The 17,736-nt window shown below is 46.8% G+C and overlaps 1 protein-coding gene across 1 annotated transcript; it reads right to left on the bottom strand.

The window, feature by feature from the left end:
- Positions 1-1,536: 1,536 nt before the first annotated feature.
- On the bottom strand, positions 1,537-16,433 carry LOC136764484 (sarcoplasmic/endoplasmic reticulum calcium ATPase 2). Its single transcript, XM_066718607.1, has 22 exons — positions 16,067-16,433; positions 14,562-14,684; positions 14,091-14,108; positions 13,755-13,837; positions 13,522-13,626; positions 13,152-13,290; positions 12,593-12,759; positions 12,133-12,288; positions 11,896-12,037; positions 9,514-9,680; positions 8,815-8,903; positions 8,351-8,453; positions 8,053-8,184; positions 7,762-7,887; positions 6,937-7,155; positions 6,400-6,777; positions 6,056-6,276; positions 4,945-5,147; positions 4,709-4,794; positions 3,640-3,773; positions 3,416-3,533; positions 1,537-3,122 (listed from the first exon to the last, which is right to left on the bottom strand). The coding sequence occupies exons 2-22, from the start codon at positions 14,677-14,679 to the stop codon at positions 2,790-2,792; spliced, it is 3,237 nt and encodes a 1,078-aa protein (XP_066574704.1). The 5' UTR covers positions 14,680-14,684; positions 16,067-16,433; the 3' UTR covers positions 1,537-2,789.
- Positions 16,434-17,736: the final 1,303 nt, after the last annotated feature.

Genomic DNA, 17,736 nt, shown 5'->3' with positions numbered 1-17,736 from the left:
GCATTAATGAGAAATTGAACACGTGTTCCTAATAATCCTTTAGGTGAGTGTATATTTTAAAGAAAAAAAATACAAACAACAAACTAAAAATTCGGAGATCAGCACAGAGCCACGGCGGTGCGGCTTAGTGACGTGTCCACCATTAGTTATGGAGCAGTCAAAAAGTAAATTAAATAAAGCAAACTATGAATTGTATAGAGTGAGAGTGCCGTGTAGTTACAGATGCGTTCTGGTTCACTCTATAGAAGAGAGAAACTGAGAATACATCTGTAAGTACAGGCCCCACTTCTGCAGGGTAAACTTACCTTTCTTGGTCCAAGCTTTGACAGTGCTTTGATTCCAAGTCCTTTTATATGTCCTACATGGTGCACATGGGAGCCTAACGTCAGATAAAACCTGCGGCAAAATGTAATCGGAGCACATATCCATGTCTTCGCAGGGCTGTATAGTAATAAAAAAATAAAAATAAAATGACAGTCCAAACCAGGATGGTCTTCTTCTCAAGTTAAAGACGTTTTATTTACTGCCCTGTGCAGTGTCTGTAATTCTCTGCGGGCCACCGAGGAAACCGTGCCAAAACCCACGAATGCCAGGAGAGAACAGACGAGCTCGAGCAAAAATCGACAGAAATGAACATTGTGCCCAACAAACAGAAATTACTCAAGGAAACAACACAAACTGAAACAGTAAGGTTCAGATGTGAGTGTAAGAAGGCGGTCAGAGATTTCTATAAATGGTGACCACTGAATCTGTGGCTCACAAACCTCTTGTTGGATACTGGTCAGGTAGTTGCCTTCCCAAGTTACAATCAATAATAAACTACAGCGTTTTCTCTCTCATAACTGTATCTTCCCCTGAAAAAGCTCAGTGCAGATTCTGAGGATCACAGTTCTGGACTGCCTCGCCACCTCAGACCCCTTAGAAAGACAGACCCATGAAGACAACCAAGCAAGAGATACGGATTCATGCTCCCAATATCATCCAGTTAAACAAAACTAGGAAATCCTGAGAAGACACTGCTCTTCCTCTCATGTATTGTGTACAGAGGGGTGGGAGAGGGGCAGAGATCACACAGCATAACAGCAGTTTGGAAATGATTTTCTAATTATTTTTGTTACATTCATAATCATTCATTAATATCTAATTATTTCTCCCCCTATTTGGAATCACCCAATTATGAACTCTTCCACACACACACACACACACTAACTTTCAGCCACACACATTACATACATACACACACACAGCATATACACAAACTCAATACACACACACACACTCACACAAACAAAAGCTCAAGCTCTCATGCACACATTTGGATTTCTTGAAGGTACTCAGTGACACAGGTAGTTCCCCTGCCACCAAAATGACTGAAAAGCCCTAGTACTGCTATTGCTCAGTTAGGAGCTGGGTTTTTTCTTGTGTATCATTCTTAACAACTTAAGTATAACCCTATCTTCTGGTCTTCAATGTATGCCAAAATGCAGCAGAAATGCTTGCAAATAAATAAAATAAATGAAAATGAGAACCAATAGATTTTTTTTTTTTTAAATTGAACTCAGGTTTATTGATTTCGTCTTTGTTTCCAAAAATTCAAAAGATTTGTTTCCGTCACCAACATTTCATTTTTGGACTGAAAATAAGAACAGTAACATTAATAAGAATCGTAATCAGCATTTTCATCATCATCATCATCATCATTGCAGTAATAATAATGGTACAAAATGTATCCCTTCATCAATTCAATAACAAAAAAGGACAATAATAACAATAATAATGCCATTTAGTTTTTTGCTTCTATGGTTTTAATGAAGAACTGAATGAACTGTACAGAATGTGTGATAGGAGAGAAAGAGGGAGAGGGACACACCACCCTCTTCTCCTCCACTACTCCCCCTTTCCCTCCCTCTTCTCTACAGCACTCCTGCTCTCATCTAAATTCTAAGCTTCATCACTTCTCCTCCCCTATTCTCCCCACTCCTCCTCTCCCACCCTCTAGATCAGCCACTGCCCCTCACCCCATCCCTCTTTAATCCCCCTCTCAATCTACTCTAGAGAAAGATCTGCACTTAGTCCCCATAATACTATTAAATAATAATTGTAATAAAAAGTTGTGCAATTTAAAAGACCGTTGTGATGTACAATTATATTCAGTGTCTCGAATGCAAAACAAAATAAAACCATAACAATAAGAATGATAATGATAATAATTAATACCCAAATAATAAATACATATTTGGAATGTGGTGCTCAAATATAACCTATAGGTGGCGCTGAGGAATCAATCGTGAAAGTGTAATGGGCAATCTACCTTCCCCGTCCCCAGTTCTCCCCCCTCTCTGTGTGAGAGAGAGAGAGAGGCAGCGAGAGGACAGAGTAGACGGTCCCTTCCTCTGTGTTAATGTACTGTGGTGTGTGTACTGTATTAACCCCCCCCCCCCAAGATGTGTTAATGTACTGTAGTGTGCAGTCAGTGTCTGTACTCTATTACCCCCCCATGTGTGTAGTGTAATAGTCTCTATTCAGTCTCTTCCATCTCTTTCCCCTTCCTCTCCTCTCCCTCCTCCCCTCTGTCCCAGTCAAATGCTCCACCTTGTAACACTCATCTCTCCCTCTATCTCTCTCCTCCTCTCCCCACCTTTCAACCTCTTGTAAACCCCTCCACCCCATCCCTCGGTTCCACCCACCCCATCTGTCCCCCACCCCCTCTCTATGTCCCACTCTCCCTCCTTCACACCCTACCCTCCTCTCTCACGCTCACTCGCTCGTTCTCTCTCTCTCCTCCCTTCCTATGTCCAGAAGATGTTAGTGATGTCAGAGTCCAGGCTATAGATCCACAGCAGCAGGGGCGTGGCCACCAGCACAAACCCCCAGGACACTCCAGCCAGCGCTCTGCCAACCTTCCCAAACCTGCCCCGCTGGGCCCTGCTCCTCTCTGCCCCTGCCCCTCTCCCCTCCTCTTCCTCCTCCTCTTCCTCCGGCACATCCTCCAGCTCCGTGGGGGGGTCGATGTAGTTGCGGGCGAGGAACTTCAGGACCTCATCCAGCAGGATGACAGGAAGAGACATCTTCAGCACGGTCACCCACTGGAGCCAGGAGAGGGGCCTGATCTGGAATATCATCTGAGAGAGAGAGAGAGAGAGAGAGAGAGAGATTTAATACATAAAACTGTTGGGGTTTTTGGTTTGTTTATTTATTCCATTCTTGTCAATTAAAGTTATGTGACTTTTTGCCCCCTGCAATCTAAACCCCCGGAATAACAAATCACAGCGCTTAGAGCCGACCGCTAGTCCATTGCCAATTAGAAGTCAGTATTTTGTGCAGCTGTCGTCACACTTGACAACCACCATGCATACAATTGGTCTGAACTGGAAACTGCTGAGGAAGACGCTGACAGACACAGAGGCTCACTGACCGGCAGGGGGTCGATGTACAGGATGATGAAGTGCAGGGCCATGGACAGGCAGATGGCTCCCACCAGCCAGGGGTTGGCCCAGGGTGGCATCTTCAGCAGGGACTGGTTCTCCGACAGGCTGGGGACACAGCGCAGCACATGCGTTACACACAGTACAGTAGGCAGTGACTGACTGACTAGATTATCATTATCATCATTCCCCTGGACGCAATTCCTCTCCCCACCTGTTGAGGGCATTGCACATCTCAATGGTGACCAGCACAGACAGGGCCATGGTCATAGGGTAGGGCGACTCAAACACAGAGCACTGCACCCCCTCGAACTCTTGGCGACTCTCACTGCACTGCAGGTAGTGGCTCTAAGAGAGAGAGAGAGAGAGAGAGAGAGAGAGTTAATACAGCACAGACACATGGACTGACTGGACACTACAGTACATTAACACTGCACTGAGAGAGAGAGGGTTAATACAGTACAGACACACTGACTGACTGGACACTACAGTACATTAACACTGCACTGAGAGAGAGAGGGTTAATACAGTACAGACACTGACTGACTGGACACTACAGTACATTAACACTGCACTGAGAGAGAGAGGGTTAATACAGCACAGACACTGACTGGACACTACAGTACATTAACACTGCACTGAGAGAGAGGGTTAATACAGTACAGACACTGACTGACTGGACACTACAGTACATTAACACTGCACTGAGAGAGAGAGGGTTAATACAGCACAGACACACTGACTGACTGGACACTACAGTACATTAACACTGCACTGAGAGAGAGGGTTAATACAGTACAGACACACTGACTGACTGGACACTACAGTACATTAACACTGCACTGAGCGAGAGGGTTAATACAGTACAGACACACTGACTGACTGGACACTACAGTACATTAACACTGCACTGAGAGAGAGAGGGTTAATACAGTACAGACACTGACTGACTGGACACTACAGTACATTAACACTGCACTGAGAGAGAGAGGGTTAATACAGCACAGACACACTGACTGACTGGACACTACAGTACATTAACACTGCACTGAGAGAGAGGGTTAATACAGTACAGACACACTGACTGGACACTACAGTACATTAACACTGCACTGAGAGAGAGAGGGTTAATACAGTACAGACACACTGACTGGACACTACAGTACATTAACACTGCACTGAGAGAGAGAGGGTTAATACAGTACAGACACACTGACTGACTGGACACTACAGTACATTAACACTGCACTGAGAGAGAGAGGGACTGAGTGTCATTGTCTCACCAGCTGGTAGAAGGTGACCTTGGGGCCGTCGTGAGCAGCCATGAACCACCAGGCAGCGGCACCTACTGTAGCAGCTCCTACATAACCTGCACAGAGAGAGGGGAGTTAACACTGAATACAGCACAGTAAAGGCAAACTGACTACAGTACTTTAATACTAACAGAGTATGGAGCCACACAGAGACGACGAGCCAAACACAGATACAGAGAGAGAGACACACAGACACATGGACTCACAGCCGATGATGAGGTATCTGAAGAACAGCCAGCCTGAGATCAGGGGCTCCTTGGGGGAGCGGGGTGGTTTGCTCATGATGTCCAGGTCGGGAGGGTTGAAGCCCAGCGCCGTTGCCGGGAAACCGTCAGTAACCAGGTTGACCCAAAGCAACTGCACTGGAATCAGGGCCTCGGGCATGCCCAGCGCAGCAGTGAGGAAGATACTGCGAGAGGGGGTTAGTACAGGACACACGGACATATTGGTTCATTTGTTCTAATGTACATATTTAATTTGCCATTGTAAGAACAAAATATCGTTTTGATGTGTTGAAAGTTGTACTGTGCCTTTAATGCTCGTGTGCGCTGTTGCGCTTGCTCACGTGTAGCTTCTTGACAGTTGTAGTCCTAAACGCAAACACTAGCAGCTGAACAGTTACAACCTTTTCCAAAATGGATTGTTTTCTTAAGAGGACCTGCTTCGAGTAAACCACCCACCGATACGGATCACACCAGCACAGAACCCAGTGCACAAAATCTTAAATCAGGGGGTATGATGATAATGTAAAATTTGGTTTTGATTTTGTAGGCCTGTCGATAATCCAAAATCACAGTGGCTGATTTGTAGAGACATTAGTAAATCCATCAATTAAGCCATTCAAATGGCAGCATCATTTGAACATCAGGCATCCACATTTAGCCGATAAACCAGTAAGTTATTTTTTATGCAAATGGCAAGGAAAAAACAAACCGCAGTATTGCTTACTTAAAGCTGCAACACTGTTAGAATCAGCGTTTAAGGCATCCTATTTTGCATAGTTGAGGATAGCAAATATCAAGAAACCTCACACGATTAGGGAACAACTTCTCACAAATACTCTTACTTTGCATGATAAATTGAAAGCTTTTCACAATAAGCTTAATGTTTGGAAAACTCAAAGTCAAAGACCTGTTTCCACTTCTTTCAGAATACCTGGACAGCACTGATGCAACATGGTAAAAGTACATCACCGTGTTTAAGTGTCTGTTACCACTTTTTATAGGGGCAGAGTTACCCTTGTGTTTCAAGGGAACTGTTACAACACACACAGAGACAGAAACACAGACACAATAACACGCACACACACACACTCACCAGACCACCTCCCCGATGTTGGAGGAGATGAGGTAGCGGATGAACTGCTTCATGTTGTTGTAGATGGCGCGGCCCTCCTCCACTGCTGCCACGATGGTGGAGAAGTTGTCGTCTGCCAGGATCATCTCAGAGGCGGACTTTGCCACTGCCGTGCCTGAGCCCATGGCGATGCCAATCTCGGCCTTCTTCAGCGCGGGGGCGTCGTTCACCCCATCGCCCGTCTGCAGGGGGCAGACAAGGAGAGAGTAGAGAGGATTAATACTGACTGGACACTACAGTACAGAAACACTGCACTGAGAGAGAGACGGACACAAACACAGAGTGACACCCAGCCGCCCCCTCACCATGGCGGTGACCTCGCTCAGGCTCTGCAGGTACTCCACGATGCGGCTCTTGTGTGTCGGCTCAACACGGGCAAAGCAACGGCAACTCTGGCACGCCTGACGCTGCACAGCAGGGGGCAGCTCGTCGAACTCCCGCCCCGTCAGGCCCCCCATGAAGCGCCGCCCGTCCCGGCCCATCCCGGCGGCCGCGCCCTCTTCCTCTTCCTCCTCCGGGGAGATGATGCCCACACGCCGGCAGATGGCCAGCGCGGTGCCCTTGTTGTCGCCGGTGATCATGATGACCCGGATGCCGGCCTGCCGACACATGCGCACGGCCCCCACAACCTCCTTGCGCGGGGGGTCCAGCATTCCCACACAGCCCACGAAGGTCAGGTCTGACTGGGGGGGGGAACGGAGAGAGAGAGAGAGAGAGAGAGAGAGAGAGAGAGAGAGGAGTTATTACTCTATTACTGACTGACACAGACACACTGATTGAAACATCGATACACTGACACACAGACTGACTGACACACCGTGCCCCAGGTCTCCCAGTCTCACCTCGTACTGGGCGAAGTGTACACAGTCCTCCAGGTTGAGCTGTTCCCGGCGGGGCGGGCTGTCCCTGGTTGCCATGGCGAGGCAGCGCAGGGTGTCCCGGCCGGAGCCCCACCCTCGCACCACGCTCAGCAGTTGCTCCCGAAGAGGCGGGGTGAGCTGCATCCGCGTCCCGCCAACCCTCAGCCAATTGCACCGCTCCAGGATGCCCTCTGGAGCCCCCTGAGAGGGAGAGAGAGAGGGAGTCAAGCAAATTATAAACCAAAACCTTGGGACACAAACTAAAGCCCAAAGTAAACTGGATTGCTATCGGGCCCTAAACAGAGAGTGCACCCTGGCAGTCTCTCTCTTCACTGTCAGAGACACGAAGCAGATACGGATCCTGACCCAGTCCCGGCTCAGTGACCACAGCCTGGCCACAGAAACAGGCTGACACAGGCAGAGCTGGCTGCCCAGAGAGGAGCAGCGCTGTGGTCACTGTGAGACAGGAGAGGGGGACACAGAGACGCACTTTCTCTGCACGGCCCGGAATACTCCCTGAACATGGAGGTATTCTTTAATACAGAATCAATTTTTGCGCACAGCCCCAGTAGCTCTCAATATGGGAGGGCACACTGTGACACACTGCACACGAGCAGAGTGTTTTATAAAACACCAAGAAAAAGTATATCTTACATGTATGTATGTATGTATGTATGTATGGATGGATGGATGAACTGCTTTGGTACCTAACCAAGTAATGAGAGAGAGGGTTAATACATTCAGCACCCTGACTGTCAGAGCTGTAATACAATACTAGGGATCATCAGGGGTTTGACAGGCGCTCACCTTGACGAACATCCTGGCTCCGGTGGCGCTGCGGCTGGCTTTGTTGGGGGAGCAGAACACGGACATGGACTTCCGGTCCCGAGAGAACTCCAGGGTCAGCTCCTTTCGCATCAGTTGTCTGATCACCTGAGAGAGAGAGAGAGAAGGGTCGGATGGAAAGAGAAATAAATACACACAGACAGACTCACAGAGTATGAGTTCTGTGAAAGACACACACAGAGACACTCACCATCAGACTCACAGACAGACAGACAGACAGACAGACAGAGACACTCTCAGGGTCAAACTCACAGAACAGCAGGCAGTGGCTCTCTCGGCTGCACTCAGGCTGGTCTTGTCGGTGTCGAACACGTTCATCTTCTCCACCAGGCAGCACAGAGCCGTCTCCGTGGCCTCGCCCACCTTCTCAAACACTCCCTTCGACTGCAGCATGGGTTAGAGGGGGGGATGGAGAGAGAGGAAGAGTGGTTTTAGCACAGAGGCGTGAATTGACGCAGACTGGACGCTGTGGGCACCGACACTGCCCGGGGGCTGGCTGAGAACACAGTGCCAGAGCTACTGCGCGCTGGAGAGAAGTAGTTTTCATTACCTCGTTGTAATCTAGGGAGGAGTCGTTGCACAGGGCACAGATGGTTGCCAGCTCCACCAGCCCCTCGTACTGAGAGCAGCGCACCGACACACCATCCTTCACACTGAGGGAGAGAGAGAGCGACAAAGGTAAAGGGAGGGAGGGAGAGAGAGAGAGAGAGGGAAAAACAGACCCATAAGGAGATATAGAAAAGGAGATGGGGGGTGGGCATTAAATATATTCCAACCATCCATCAATTAACAATAAAGTCCCTCTAACCCTGCAAGAACTTCCCTCATTAACGGACAAATCAGAGCACTGGTTAATAACACTAACCAGGGCTGGTTAACTGACTGACTGACCTGGGTTAATCAAGGCTCCAAAACAATCATTAATCGGGCAGCTAATGAGGTGATTAATTAGTCAGTCATTAGTAAAATCAGTAGGATCAATTAATAAATAAAATTAGAAATTAGTCCACTCACACGTCCCCTTCTGGTGCGTAAGTAGATCCGGTCACTGCAAACTCACTCAGGGCACAGCGCGACCCTGACACCTTCTCCACCACAAACATCTACACACAGAGAAATAGTCCCTCTTACCAACAGTGCAGCCAGGGGTGCATTCACAGTGTTGTCTGCGCTGCTGTTATGCATCAGAGGTCCAATTGCAAAGAAATACATAGTTTTTGATCTTTACAAATTGAGAAAACAGATATAACAATAGCTATATTTGAAAGAACTATGACTTTTAAACAGTGAACATTTCTCTCCTGCTTGCACTCCCTGTCCCTTAATAATAATAATAATAATAATAATAATAATAATAATAATAATAATAATAATGTTTATGGGAATTAGAGTGACTGTTTGATGAATATCTATGCAATGACCCACTGCTCAGCAGACGCAGCACAACAGCAGGTGAGGAAAGGAGTGAGAGAGACAGTGGACACGGTCTAGACTGACCTGGTCACAACAGTGCTAGTATCTGACATGCAGGGATCAGGGTTAAACTCCCACACAGCAGGCAGAGAACAAGGGCCTGAACACAGTAGTGCTCAGGGTGTTGTGTTGTGTTGTGTAGTACAGTGCAGTACAGCAGAGTGTGTTACAGTGCAGTGTGGAGGAGAGGGGGGCCTGCGCTGTGATTGGTGGGGCGAAGCACCAGGGGGTGGGCCGTACCCTGCACACAGACATCTGGTTGGTGGTGAGGGTGCCGGTCTTGTCAGAGCAGATGACGGAGGTGCAGCCCAGCGTCTCGACGGACGGTAGGCTCCTCACGATGGCGTTCTTCCTTGCCATGCGCCTCGTCCCCAGGGCCAGGCACGTGGTGATGACAGCAGGGAGACCTTGTTAGAAGGAGAGGGAGACGGTTAAAGGTTTCATTATTTTCATTTGTTTACATTAAAAGTTGTACCTATACCTTCTAAATATGTCCTGAAAGTTTCATTCACATCTGTTGGTTATAAGATGGAAAAAAAGCGAATCTGTTGTTCGACCGTCTTAAAACCCACCCCCCCAAAAAAACAACCCTTCGACTCCTGTACCCGGAAGAGCGCGAGTGTGTTGTCACACCAGGTATTTCATAGTGAAAGCAATGTTACTGGGTCGGATGTTTTGTGTGAAAGTGTGGGGGACTGTGGAGGTGAATTGTTCTCCACATCAGATACAGGAGAGCAGGATGACATATACACTTTATTTTATTTGTTTAATATGCGGTGGGCCGCTGTTGTAATCCCAGAGGTTTGAGACTCCTTAACTGAGAGAAATTAACCTGATAATTAATTTGAGCGAAGGTGTAGGAGCTAATGAAGTGCTTAATTATCATGTATGGCAAACAATGGTATAATTATAATAATAATAATGGATACAACGTATTTACAATATACCTTGTATTTCACTATTATTAATCATAATATGTGCTTTCTTCATATGCAGACACGAGTATGTTGAAGTAGTTTACTTCGTTTGTAAAGTTAATACTGTATTAAATTGCCAGAACGTGCAATTACTCTCCCAATCAATAACACTGCTCGGATGTTCGGAAGCAGGATGCTGAACTGATCATCACAACAACTTGTCATTCAGCAATCGGATTCAATTTAGCAAAGGTGTTCGTTTAATTAACACTACCACCATAGCCGCTTTTGGTGCGGCTTCTGCAAGTAAATATCTTTGCGTATATGAATTTCTCTTGCATATCCGTTCTTATGTGTTACTAAATATTTGAATGGAATACATATGGGGACCTATGAATTTTCAACTGTCAACTTCTCAAAATTAACAAGTTATACTTTCTTCTCCAAACTGCCTGACCCGCAGTTTATGCGGTAGGATATTTAGCCTACTGAATATAATATAGTTGATAATCTGGGCTTTGTAATTAAAATCAGTCATTGTGAAAGAGTTATAATCATATTGACTTCAGAAACATGTGAATTTCTACACATTATATATTCATCAATTATTATTATTATATTTGTAGCAGATGTCACACAATGTACACAACTGAAGAATCATACCCGCTATAGCTCTACTCTGTATGTCCTGATCGGCTCAGCAAGTTTCTAACTTTCCTGTGGAATTCAATCTTGGTCTCATTGCAAACCCAGGTCTCTGGATCAATGCCTTGATCAGTCACCTGTTTGATCATGAATTTGAATTCTTCTGTATTAGTGTAGGGCACTGTAGTGTTGAAAAGCACATTTTCTGCATTGATACACAGCTGTAATAGATGGAGCCATTTCAAAGCGCTTTCGTTGCATAACGTCATATTTCAGTTTTAGGCTATTTTTATAACTGGTTATTTAGGTTTTATAATCGTACAAGTCTGCTTAGATATGTGCACACTGATTTATACACCAGTTTACACAGTTTATTGTGTAAAGTTTATTTTATTATTCGTTTTTTCATGTTTAGAAAGAACGTTTAGAAAGAACGATGTAAATGCTGAAAATGTAGATATATAAAACTATGAAGTTTTATCCAACAGTTTTATCCAGGAGTTTTATTATGCACATAACGCAGCGGTGGTTGTATGTAGTACGAAATCTTGGTGGTTCTAGAGTTAACATGTTCATTTATTTCAATTTAGCAGCTAATTTTAAAGTTGTCTGTCTCAATGTCCTGGGATTGCGGGGTGGCAGCCCTACAGACCAGCACATCACAAAGAATCCTCTACAAAATAGCTTGTCTCTCGTTTCTTCACTAAGTTTATTAGGGCCTTAATAATGCAGAGACGCTGTTGTTACATACCTGGATGCAACCATATAATATACCTATTTACCATGGTACCTGTCCCCTGGGTGTGTTACTATTATTGTTTGGTAACATGTTTTCGTTAGCGCTAATGCAGCAAAACAGCCTAAGAGACGGTGAGCTACACAGATAGTTGTTTTGAGCAGTACTTTAAAAGTGAATTCTAAAGAGTAAAAAATGCAAAACAGTACACACACACAGTACAATCCAGTGCAGACACAGCTCACTACAGAGACGCACAATACGGTACAGTCCAGTCCAGTCACACACGACCTAGTCCAGTTACAGCCCAGCCCACTATGTTACCCTCTGGTATGGCCGCAACAGCCAGCGCCACAGCAATCTTGAAGTAGTAGATGGCCCCTCTGAACCAGGAGCCGCCGTGGACTGGGTCACTGAAGTGTCCCACATTGATGCCCCACACGGCCACACAGATCACAGTTATCACCTGACACAGAGAGAGAGAGAGAGTTGATACAGTACAGTACACAGACAGGGACAGAGAGGCACACACAGACAGACAAACACACACACACACCCCACCTTGGACAGCTGCTCCCCAAAGTGGTCCAGTTTCTGCTGCAGGGGGGTCCTCTCGGGGGCGGTGGCCGCCATCTCATCTCGGATCTTTCCGATCTCTGTCTGCACCCCAGTGGCCACCACCACTCCCATTGCCCTGCCCGCTGCAATGTTGGTGCCCTGGGACACAGAGGGGTGGGGGGAGTGGGCGGAGGAAAGGGAAGGGGCAAAGGAGGGAGAGAAGGAGAGAGGGAAGGTGAGGGAGAAAAGGGAGGTTAGTATATTGGCTGACTGACTGACACACAGAAAAATAAAGTCACACAAAGAAACACAAACACAGAGAGCCAGGGTGAGACAGAAGGGGACAGAGAGAGACAGAGACACACATATGACAAAATAGAAAAACAGCATAAGGATTGACACACAAACGCAAACATTCTTGTTTCACTCCCCCCTCCCTCACAGCCCCCCCCCAGTGGCTCACAGAGAAGAGCATGTTCTTCTTGTCCTGGTTGACGGCACGGGGGTCGGGTACAGGGTCCGTGTGCTTGATGACGGACACGGACTCCCCCGTCAGAATGGACTGGTCCACCCGCAGTGTGGTGGAGCGGATGGAGGTGATGCGGATGTCGGCCGGTACCTTGTCCCCAACTGGGGGGGAGAGAGGGTTAATACAGTACATTGCATCACTGTAACAGTTCAAAAAGAAACAAGAACTATGGATATCCACCCAAGTGTGCATTTAAATGTGCATGTTTTAAATGTTTCCAAAACCCAAAATGGCGCCAGTATTTGTTTTTCGTTCTGGGCGGTGTTAACAACTGTCCACTCAGGAGCACAATGCCCCCTGTCATCACTTTTTCAAAACCCACCTGGGTTAGCGTCATGTAAAATACAAAATAAGAAGTTTGCTCAGCGTATTCTTCATAAAATCAAAAAAATTAACCATTATTGAGGATGCTCTTTAATTATTGATCATTACTATATTTATTAACATAATGAGGAGAGAAATCAATCCAAATATCAATATTTTAGGTCAGTACCTGCAACCTCCACGATGTCTCCAGGCACAATGTCCGTGGCTTTGATCCTCTGGACACTCTTCCTGTCCTGCCGGTACACCTTTCCCATCTCCGGCTCGTACTCCTTCAGCGCTGCAATGGCATTCTCCGCATTGCGCTCCTACACAGTACCACACCACACAGTCAGGACACAGCGCACAGTGTCACTGCACACTACACAGCACCGCACAGCACAGTCAAAACACCCCACACACTGTCACAACACACTGACACTGCACAACACAGTCACCGCACAGTCCCAGCACAATGACACTGGGCTACACAGTCACGACACACTGACACAGCTACACTCCACTCAGACTGTCATTGTGTACAATCTCTCCCTCTGTACCTGCCACACTCCCACGATGGCATTAGCGATGAGGATGAGGAGGATGACAAAGGGCTCCACAAAAGCAGTGATGGTACCCTCCCCCTCCTCAAACCAGGCCAGAGCCTGAGAAAGAGAGACAGAGAGGGTTAATACAGTACAGTATAGACACACTGACTGGGAGAGAGAAAAGAACAGACACATAGAGCAACAGTCAGGGTGAGAGAGAAAGAGAGAGGGAGAGAGACACTTACAAAGGAGATGCAGGCAGCCAGCAGTAAGATCCTGACCAGGAGATCCTCAAACTGCTCCAGCACCAGCTCCCACAGAGACTTCACTGAGAGACAGAGAGAATTGATACAGTACAGAGCAGACAATTAAATTAATGCCAATTAAAAAATGATGTGTACTGTACTGTGTCTCTGCACTGGACTGGACTGTGTGTGCATGTGTGTGTGCGTGCACGTGTGTTTGTACACTGTACTGTGTGTACTGTACTGTCAATCTGTACCGTGTGTGTGTGTCTGTACTGTACGTGATTGATCTGGACTGTGTGCGTCTTTAAATCCCAATGAGACTGACTCCCTTACCTTCTTCTGCAGGTAACTCTACACACCAGAAACCCAGAGAGAGAGAGAGAGAGAGAGAGAGAGAGAGAGAGAGAGAGAGAGAGAGAGAGAGAGAGAGAGAGGTTACTAAAACATGCAGTGAATGTCTTCACAGAAGATGTTGATACCATAACTAATATTAGTAATAGGCTACTAACACTACCAGTACTATTACTATTGTTATACTTAATGATGGCAGTGTGTGCTGAACATTTGAGCCTCACCTCTTTATCATGTAACTACTAACAGTACAATGACTAGTAAATTTATACTACTACTAACACTGCTACAATCACCACCACTAAATCAAACAATATAACATACACTTTTACCTCTATGAAAATAATAGTGGCACTACTGCCACCACTAACAATATTAGCACTGCTACTATCACTTCTACTACTACCGATACCACTACTAGTGTATTTGAGCTGACAGTAGGAGTGTGCTGACCGTTAGGACCCCATCTTTCCTTCGCCTTCTTGACCTGCTCACAGCTCAGTCCTGTGGACTCGTTCACCCCAAAGCACTGCAGCACCTCCTCCACTGTCTTAGTGTGGGCATTGTCCATCTCCACTGAACACAGAGAAAGAGAGAGAGAGAGGGTTAATACAGTACAGACACACTGACTGGACACTACAGTACATTAACACTGCACTGAGAGAGAGGGTTAATACAGTACAGACACACTGACTGGACACTACAGTACATTAACACTGCACTGAGAGAGAGGGTTAATACAGTACAGACACACTGACTGACTGGACACTACAGTACATTAACACTGCACTGAGAGAGAGGGTTAATACAGTACAGACACACTGACTGACTGGACACTATAGTACATTAACACTGCACTGAGAGAGAGGGTTAATACAGTACAGACACACTGACTGACTGGACACTACAGTACATTAACACTGCACTGAGAGAGAGGGTTAATACAGTACAGACACACTGACTGACTGGACACTATAGTACATTAACACTGCACTGAGAGAGAGGGTTAATACAGTACAGACACACTGACTGACTGGACACTACAGTACATTAACACTGCACTGAGAGAGAGAGGGTTAATACAGCACAGACACACTGACTGACTGGACACTACAGTACATTAACACTGCACTGAGAGAGAGAGGGTTAATACAGTACAGACACACTGACTGACTGGACACTACAGTACATTAACACTGCACTGAGAGAGAGAGGGTTAATACAGTACAGACACACTGACTGACTGGACACTACAGTACATTAACACTGCACTGAGAGAGAGAGGGTTAATACAGTACAGACACACTGACTGACTGGACACTACAGTACATTAACACTGCACTGAGAGAGAGAGAGAGAAGGGGGAGATAAAGAGGGTGGCAGTGGGGCTTAGAGAAAGATCAAGCAGGGGAGGCAGGAGAGAGGTTCACACAATGCACTACTGACACTGACTGAGTGACACACTGACTGACAGTACGCATGCACTGCCACAGAGCGCCCTCTACCACAACACCGTCATGACAGAGACGCAGATCAGAGAAGAGACAGACGGACAGACCACATCGGAAAACCCACAGCCTCCATCATTTCACACACGGCAGCGCACAAGCAATGGCGCTCAAACGCGTGTCGTCTGTGCCGCGTTGTGCCGGCTCTCCCGGGCTGTGCGCTGCTGGCGGGCCGGGGCCGCTGGAGTGGCGCAGCCGCGGCGCTGAGCACGCCGTCAGCCGGCTCACACTGGGCCTAACGGGGCTCTGCACAGGGCACTTCCGCCATAAATAACAGCGATACAAATACAGTGTATCGATAGTGTGCGATCCGTTACGTGTCAATGACGCGGTAACGCAGACTAGTTAGTTCATATCACTAGTACCCTATTACTACTAATGCATACAACAATGAACACCAAGGTTAGAGATATGCATCCTCACAGTAAATAAATAAATAACAATACTTACCGGTATGTGTCCGTCCTCACTCCTATACACCCACCTCTAGCACCAAACTCGGTAAACGCGTTTACTACAATAATCGCCACACTAGCGACACGGCAGTCTGTGATAACGGAGCTGCGCGTTACTGTCCACTGGTCATATTAGCCCGTCTCTATTGATGTTATTATTATTATTTTTTTAACTAAATGTCACATAACTGTAACAGGTTTTGACCCATACTTGTCGATGTATGTAAATTGTTCGGCAATGTATTGTTTTCTCCGCTAGCCAAAGGAAAGACTACAGCCTAAACCAATACACGGGCTAATTTTAATTGTATTTAATCGTCTGCGCGTCGCTGGCTCCGGGCTCCCGATGCGCGGCCGTTATCTCACGAATGACAGACCTAGTCGATTTTCTTTCTAGGCCATTGTTGACCTGAAGGGGGTTGCTGCGGCCAATGGGAGACCTGGAAAAGGTGAGCGACTACTCGTTGGACGAATCGGATCTCTACTTACCCCCCTGAGGTCCCGCCTCCTCCCTCCCCCTCTGCCTTGGCGCAAGAGGGAGGAGCTTTGGCCCCTTTCTGGCGACGCTGGCCAATCACCTCCCAGGACGCACCCTGACGAGCGAAGAGATGGACAGGCCATCTCACCAATAAGAGGTGCGATATGTTTGAGTGACAGAAGGCGTATTCTATGGGATGTCGATGAGGGCGGGGCGGAGGCGGGGTCGGAACGGGAATGGGAATGCGGAGATTTTCTTTTCCTACTACGCCAATCAGATTGCTGACTTGGTCGCCGGTGCCTGAGTGGCATGCCTCTCTATCAATAAGAGTTTACTATGATTTAGCAATAAGGTGCATTTGTCTCGATGTCTGTACCCCCCCCCCCCCCGCTAGAGTACAAGTGCCTGCAAACCAACAGCTCAGCACTGAGCAGAGCCCCCTCCACCAGCTGGCCCTGAAGCTCTTGGCACTGACCCCTCACATCACCAAGCAGCTTCAGACCAGCACTGCCCTCCAGCCACAAAGCAGACTCATCCCAATTATAAACCAATCCAAAGCTTCCTATCTGCAACACTGGGACAATGAAACTAAATCACCCAAAAAACTGGATTGCTATCTGGCCCTGAAGAGAAATTAGACGCTGGCAGTCTCTCTTCACTGTCAGAGACCCTGTCTCAGTGACCACAGCCTGGCTATAGAAACGGGCAACACAGGCAGAGCCGGCTGCCCAGAGAGGACTGGCGCTGCGGTCACTGTGAGACAGGAGAGGGGGAGACAGAGACGCACTCTCTCCTACACTGCACAGCATACTCCCTGACCAGGGAAAGCAAATCAGCAGCCCCCCCCCTCCATGCTTCACACAGGCGAGCGAGGGACACACAGCCCTGCCACAGACTGAGGGGGGTGCCAGTGAGCTCCCTCCATAGGGGCACAGTGGAGAAGAGAGCCCTCCAACAATATTATTGTAAAGACTTGTTTCTTCTAGTTTTTCTACTGTCCTGTTTATGGTTGTTATTGTAATTACAAGGATATGTTTGTTATATATATATATATATATATATATATATATATATATATATATATATATATATATATATATATATATCACGTTATTATTATTAGTATTATTCCTGTTTCTGTTTATAATTTATATCTCAATTCATAATGCTTGGCAGTACATTATATA

This window comes from Amia ocellicauda, chromosome 12 (genome assembly GCF_036373705.1).
Source record: "Amia ocellicauda isolate fAmiCal2 chromosome 12, fAmiCal2.hap1, whole genome shotgun sequence".
Lineage (NCBI taxonomy): Eukaryota > Metazoa > Chordata > Actinopteri > Amiiformes > Amiidae > Amia > Amia ocellicauda.
This window is presented reverse-complemented; position numbering and strand designations above follow the sequence as displayed.